At 49.8% G+C, this 7,392-nt stretch overlaps 1 protein-coding gene across 3 annotated transcripts in view; it reads right to left on the reverse strand.

The window, feature by feature from the left end:
• Positions 1-7,392, reverse strand: part of DDC (dopa decarboxylase) — a 68,102-nt gene that overhangs the window by 57,337 nt on the left and 3,373 nt on the right. Inside the window, exons 2-4 of one of the 3 annotated variants that reach the window (XM_015424874.1) lie at positions 6,964-7,077; positions 3,804-3,923; positions 131-145 (exon numbers count right to left, since the gene is read on the reverse strand). The exons of 1 other annotated variant lie outside the window; for it this stretch is intronic. In XM_015424874.1, coding sequence (XP_015280360.1) covers positions 131-145; positions 3,804-3,923; positions 6,964-7,077 — 249 coding nt within the window. The remainder of the gene's footprint in view (positions 1-130; positions 146-3,803; positions 3,924-6,963; positions 7,078-7,392) is intronic. One more of the 3 variants, XM_015424875.1, reaches the window with a different exon arrangement.

Here is a 7,392-nt window from a genome sequence, read left to right on the forward strand (position 1 = left end):
CCTGGCTCCCAAACCCTCTAAGTTTGTGGAGCGCATGGACTTTTTTGTGAAAGTCCAGGGCCCCGACGAGACCGCCTCAGATTTCCTGGCGGCTCTACGTTGGGCCGCCACCAGATGTTCCTTTTCCAACCTGGCTGAAGCTCTCCTAAACCAGTTCCTCGTGGGACTACGGGAGCCCAAGCTCCAGAGGAGACTGATCAGCCAGGACGACCTGGATATCGATAAATGCATGCGTAATAAGGCTCTGCAGGCTCTGCAGGCACACGCTTATCCGGTGCCGGTGGTGAGCCATGCTTTGGCGGAGGCCCGGGTCTTTGGCAAGTTGGATTTGGCCCAGGCGTATCAGCAATTGCCAGTTGATGCCGCCACAGCTGAGGCTCAGACAATCACGACACACAGAGGGGCTTTCAAGGTGCATCACCTCCAGTTCGGAGTCTCTGTCGCGCTGGGAATTTTTCAATCTTTTATGGGTTCACTCCTAAAAGGTATCCCCGGAGTTCAGCTGTTTTTAGACAATGTGCTGATCACTGCCCCGGACCACTCGTCTTTCGCTGATCGGCTGTGGGCGGTGCTGCATCACTTCGACACGGCCAGGCTCAAGGTCAAGCGAGAGAAATGTCTGCTGGGGGTCCCTCGCATCGAGTTTCTGGGCTTCGCGGTCAACGCCTCCAGCATCCACCCCACCGCGGACAAGGTGAAAGCCATCACTCATGCACCGCCTCCACGGTCCAAATTGGAGCTGCAGGCTTTTCTGGGGCTCCTGAACTTTTATCATTCATTCTTGCCCCTCAAAGCTGCAGTTGCTGAACGAACTGCTCCACTGCCTCCTGGACAAGTCAGCACCTTGGGTCTGGGGTCCCTCACAAGCTGCAGCGTTTCAAGTGGTCAAGGACCTGCTCGTGTCACATTCGGTCCTGGCGAATTTCAACGAGGCACTCCCTTTTGTGCTGGCTTGTGATGCTTCACCTTACAGGGTCGGGGCGGTCCTGGGACATTGGCTGCCGGACGGCCGTGAGGTCCCGGTTGCCTATTATTCACGGACCCTTTCTGCGCAACTATGCACAAATTGATAAAGAGGCACTGGCTATTGTAGCGGGGGTGAAGAAATTTCACCACTATCTGTATGGACGCCCGTTCATGGTCCTCACGGACCTTGAACCACAAGCCGCTGCTTGGCCTCCTCACCCCTGACCGCCAGACCCCTCAGATGATTTCACCCCGGGTGCTTCGCTGGTCTATATTCCTGGCTGGGTACTCCTACACCCTAGTTCATCACCCGGGGAAGGCGATGGGCCATGTGGACGCCCTGAGCTGCCTGCTGCTGCCAGTCTGTGACCCGGCTCTGGCTCCTGCTCACCAGGTCGTGCTTCTGGATTCCCTACAGGACCACGTCAAAGAGGTGGCTCGCTGCACCTCCAAGGACAAGGTACTCTGCCGGGTCTTCACCAGCCCTTCTACAACCGGGACCTGCCGAACCTGTGCCTCTTCCCGGAAGCATGCCAGCTACACCGGTCACACTGGCATGAGAAACCATGCGCCACCCCCGACCAGCTCTCCGCCAAGGACGCCACGGGAAGCGCCACGGGAGGCGCCAGCCACCACTCCCAAGCTTCACCGCTCCTCCCGCACCCGAAAGGCACCGGCTCATTTAAAGGACTTTATCTGTGGGTGCATTGCAGACCAAGGGGGGAGGGGTGTAATGTATCAGGATCCGACCGCGTGGTCGGCTTGGGCACCACGCGGTCAAGTACAAGCATCGAGCTTCACTCCGCTAAACAAAGGATGATGCAGATCCTAGCCCGCACCAATCAGAGGGCTAGGCTCCGGGCCTGTGGGACTCTGCTTTTTCTTTATACTTGTAGACTCCTACAGTAAATGGCTGGAGGTTGTTCCAGTATCCTCCACTTCTTCTAAGGCGGCTATCCGGGCAATGTGGCGAATATTCAGCACCCAGGGGATCCCCGACACGTTGGTTACAGATAACAGAATGGCATTCACATTGAGTGAGTTCCAGGACTTCAGAAGATACTATGGAATCCGCCACGTCCGGTCAGCCCCGTTGCAGCCCGCAACCAATGGGCAGGCTGAATTCATGGTCCGGACAATGAAGGATGCCCTCTGCCACCTGGACTCCTCGGACTGGGACTATAAGCTGGCAGCTATCCTTTTCGGCCAGCGAACTACACCCCACACCACTACGCTAAGCTGAAATCACTCGTCCGTCCAGGGCTTTTTTTGTAGAAAAAGCCCAGCAGGAACTCATTAGCATAATAAGCCATACCCAACAGCAGAAACCTATTAGCATATTTGGCCACACCCTTGATAGTACAGCTTATTAGCATATTAGGCCATACCCCCATGTTACCAGAAGTGTGGTCATCCAGCCACAGCCACCTTTTGCTTCTCATTCTGTTTACCTTGTTTGTGGTCAAAACCCAGGGCCTTTTTTTGTAGCAGGGACTCCTTTGCATGTTAGGCCACACACTCCTAATGTAGCCAATCCTAATGAGTTTCTGCTGTTGGGTGTGGCCTGTTATGCTATTGAGCTCCTGCTGGGCGTGGCCAACTCGGGAGCCAGCCGGAACTCTGTTCCTGTGCGTTCCTGCCCAAAAATAGCCCTGCGTCGTCTGTGTACTTTTCAGAAAAAGTCTTCACCTGCTGGTGGGAGATGACAACAGAAGGGGACAGGTGATTCTCCCTGAGGAGAGAGTTCCAAAGCTTTGATGCCATGCCCGAGAAGGCCCTCCCCCGAGGGGCCACCTGCCTAACCTCAGAAGGTGGGGGCACCCGAAGCAGGGCCTCCAAAGACGACCTCAGTGGTCTCATACTGAGCCAGACTGTTGGTCCACCAAGGTCTGCATCATCTGCACTGACAGGCAGCTGCTCTCTCGTGTCTCAGGCAGAGGTCCTTCCACATCACCTATTGCTTTATCCTTTTAACAAGAGACCCCAGAGATTGAACCAGGGGCTTCCTGCACGCAAAGCAGAGGCTCTACCACTGGGTCACAGCCTCTCCCATAAGGATTCGCACATGGTGACATATTATGGCATGCCAAGGAAAACATTCACTGAACAATGGCGACCTTGAAAGTAATTACGACTATCTGTTTTTTACAGTTCCGCAGGGCCTGCAAGACGGAACTCTTCCGCCAGGCTTTTGAGTAGGAGCCGCCGCCGCCACTATTACCACCACCGTGCACTGCAGAGCAGTGCCGTCGGGGTGGGCTGATTAGCCAACTGGGAACATCTCAGCCTATGGCAACCCCCCCTTTTCTGCTGACCTCACGGGGAGATAGGATAACGAATGGGTATTTTTAACTACCAATGCATCCGGTACTATTGAATGTGTTTTTAAGGGGATAATTGTGTAATTTTATTGCACTTGTGTGCCTAAATTATCTCAATGTGTTACATTTTATTGCACTGTTGTGCCGTGTAAGCCGCCCTGAGCCCGCATGCGGGGAGGGCGGGATATAAATGAAATAAAATAAATCAATAAATAAATATCTGGAGCACCTGCTGAAATGCATCTTGCCATACATCAGTAGGAGAGGTCAGTTAAGTTCCTGCCGATCAACGTTAGTTAAACTTTTAGTTAAGTTTGTGCTGATAAACACATCTCCCATGCACACACCTGAGGAACCGCTTGGCCTGACTGTGTACACCTAAAGATAAGTGATTCTGCTGATTATGAGCACACAAGCAGTTTCTATCCAGTGTGAACAGACTATACAGCAAGCGATAACAAAGAGCACAAAGTGGTCACAGCTATATATATATATATTCTCTTCATTCGAGCCTACCTGGATCACACCACCGCCCTCACCATCCTTCCCAGCCAAAAACTGCGGAGGCAGATTTATCATCTTTCCTAGCCAATCCAGCATCACTGTCTCCAGTTCTGTGCAGGCTGGGCTGGACGCCTAGAAAGGAAACGGACAGCAGAAAAGAACTGAAAGATACAAAAGAAGTACACATTCCCAAACGAGGAGCTTTTCTGCATTCTCATTTTCCTCACTAATCCATATGCAAAAGAACCTCCTCAGGAAAGCCCCTCCATTAGCATGTTCATAGCCTGGGGAACTCCTACAAGATAATGACTCAGCCCTACCCCACCTTCCTGAGTAGATATAAATCACCTGCCTACCAGTTTTCTTCTCACCTTGACACAGAGAGTACTCCATCTTTCTGTGTTATACCTCTGAGGATGCCAGTCACAGCTGCTGGCGAAACGTCAGGTCCTACAATGCCAAGACCACGGCCATACAGCCCGGAAAATCTACAGCAACTAATGAACTCCGGCCGTGAAAGCCTTCGACAACAAACTCTAGTCTCCGTGCCTTATTTACCCAACAAAAATTAGGATCTCGAGGATTCCTCACATACCTTTTCAGACTACCAAACGGACTCCTTTCTCAGGCTTATCTTTGGACACATGCCCCCGAAGGCCTCCCAGAACCCAGTCTGCAGATGTATCCTCTCTACTAGAAAGTAATTTCCTTAAAAAAAAAAAAAACATGTCCTGCCCTCTAGTTTGCTCTGAAGCCACCGCCTCAAGCAGACTGTTCCCAAAGAGGTCCTTGCCTGGCTCTGTCTCCCCTGCTGCAGGCCGAGAAGAAGAAGAAAAAGAAGAGATTGGAAACAAATCTTAAGCGTGCTGGTATTTCGGGTGGGTACGTCTGATCGCACGAAGCTGCCTTATACCGGATCAGATCCTTGGTCCATCCTTTAAAAAAAAATTATTTCAATTTAAAACAAACAGAAATAAACACATACATAAAACATATAAACACACACAAAAACATATACATTGGGGGTTACAAGTATCTACTTATTATATCTATTACACTACCTGCTATATTGTATAGCCAGGGTTCATTTCCTGCAGGAGCGCAAAGGAGCGGAGATCCGGCAGTAAAGAGCCCAGGGGGCGGGCACATACAACAAGCCCCACCCTCTGCTCCCAGCAGCCCACAGTCAGAGCAAGAAGCAGCCAGGCAAGTTGCAGAGCCCCCCCCAGGCCCCCAGTCCAAAACCGTCCAGTGGCACCTTTAAGACCAAGTTTTATGCAGGTACAGGCTCTCCACATCACGCATCACGCCTGGCGTGATGTGGTCCATGGGGTCGCGAAGAGTTGGACTCGACTGTGCGACTGAACAACAACAACAAGCTCTCCCCCCTCTGTAAGGGCAGATCTGCATGTCCCCCCCCCCGAATAGCTAGCAATCCAAAACAGTCCTGTGGAGCCTGAGCGGTGGGTGTTGCCTTCTGACACACTTCCGGTGATGTCAGGGGGTGTGGCATATGCAAATAAGTTATGCTAATGAGTTATGCTAACGAGCTCCTGCACCTCTTTTTCTATGAAATGACCCCTGTGTATAGCTATGAAATAATCAATATTTATCACCAAAACTTTTCTGTAGATATTCTGCATTAACATTTCATCTAAGGTATCCCCAGATAAAATTATAAGTCTACATTGTTCATTGGTAGTATTCTTCCAACCGTTTATAAAATCTTGACCATGTACTCTGGAATCTCTTTTCTTCTTGCCCTCTCAAAAATAAGAGGGAGCCTTGGTCCACCGAGGTCCGTATTGTCTACTCAGACCAGTAGTAGCTCTCCAGGCGGTTGGGCAGAGGTCTTTCCCATCACCTACTTCCTGGTCCTCTTTTTTTTTACTGTTAACATTTTATTAAATTTTGAAAGTTTATCAGACAGTATAGATAACATCGAAAGTATAATGACAGCAGATACTGTATATATGACACAAAACAACATCAAGTGAGGAAAGTACCTGAGGAACAATATGATTATATGGAGAGATAAACAATAAACCATAGAGGGAAACAATGATAAAGCAGTATGGGTAAGTCCAACAGTAACTTTAAACTCATTTTCTTAGTTTCAAGAGCAGTATACTGTGTATGTTCACATGTATAATGGAGTCAAGGTGTATACCACAATTAGTATAAGTAAAGGTAAAGGTTCCCTTGCTCAAAAGCCAGTCGAATCCGACTCTAGGGTTGCGGTGCTCATCTCCGTTTCCAAGCCGAAGAGCCAGCGCTGTCCGAAGACTTTTCTGTGGTCATGTGGCCAGCATGACTAAACTCCAAGGTGCACGGAATGCTGTTACCTTCCCACCGAAGTGGTACCTATTTATCTACTTGCAATTTCTTGCTTTCGAACTGCTAGGTTGGCAGGAGCTGGAACTAGAGACGGGAGCTCACTCCGTCATGCGGCACCCGGGTCTCGAACTGCTGAACTACTGACCTTCCACAGCCTGCAGTTCAGCGTCTTAACCACTTGAGCCACTGCAGCTCAATTAGTATATACAGTATATATTAGTATATATACACTTAGTATATATACATACAAATACAGTTGTTAAGTTTGAATCATACTTGTGTGCATTTAATTATCATAGTATAAACCACTCTACAATGAAAAACGATAGCAATTTCTGTCAGAACCGGAGAAACAGTAGAAATGATAGACAGAACAAGGGAGAGGGGGGGGAAACGTCCAGTGAAAGTTATCTTTTCATAATTTCTAAAATAAAAATGGGAAAAAAGGTAATTTTTAGAAATTATGGAAAGATTACTTTGATTCTTACAGTGACTTCCCACAAACTGAATGAACCGATGAGGAGAAGCTTAACAGTTTTTTACTTGAGGAGAGAAGAAGAAGAGATTGGATTTATACCCCGCCCTTCACTTGGAGTCTCAGAGCGGCTTACAAACTCCTTTCCCTTCTCCTCCCCACCACAGACACCCTGTGAGGTCGGTGGGGCTGAGAGAGCTCTGACAGAAACTGCCCTTTTTCAAGGACAGCTGTGCCAGAGCTTGTGACTGACCCAAGGTCACATCAGCAGGTGCAAATGGAGGAGCAGGGAATCAAACCCGATTCTCCCAGATTAGAGTCCGCGCACTTAACCACCACACCAAACTGGCAGAAACTTACCCAAGAAAAGCCAATGCATCCAATGCCCCCAGACAGCATGTCCGCCAGAAGAGCCGGGAAAGAGCTGGCGGTGGGGAAATAGGCAAAGAAGTAGGGGCTGTGCCAGTGTGTCACCTGCAGGAAGGAAGGAAGGAGAGGGAGCACCCGTGAGGACCCAGAAGCTCCCCGTTTGGCAGAGCAAATAAATATAAAACCAGAAACCCATGAAACACACTTTAAGGTTGCCAGCTCCACCTTAGGAAATTCCAGCAGATTTGGAGGTGGTGCCTGGGGAAACTGAGGTTTGGAGAAGTGAAGGACCACTGAAGGGATGTGATGCCAGACGCAGGGGCATAGCCAGAAAGTTTTGGTTGGTGGGGCATGGGAAAATCTGGGCGAGCACCCCGGCTGTACGTGCTGCTCCTCTTGCAGCAGCAGAAGCAGCAGCTC

The sequence above is a fragment of the Gekko japonicus genome, unplaced genomic scaffold (assembly GCF_001447785.1).
Source record: "Gekko japonicus isolate JY-2015 unplaced genomic scaffold, Gekko_japonicus_V1.1 scaffold1220, whole genome shotgun sequence".
In the NCBI taxonomy this organism is placed as follows: Eukaryota; Metazoa; Chordata; class Lepidosauria; order Squamata; family Gekkonidae; genus Gekko; species Gekko japonicus.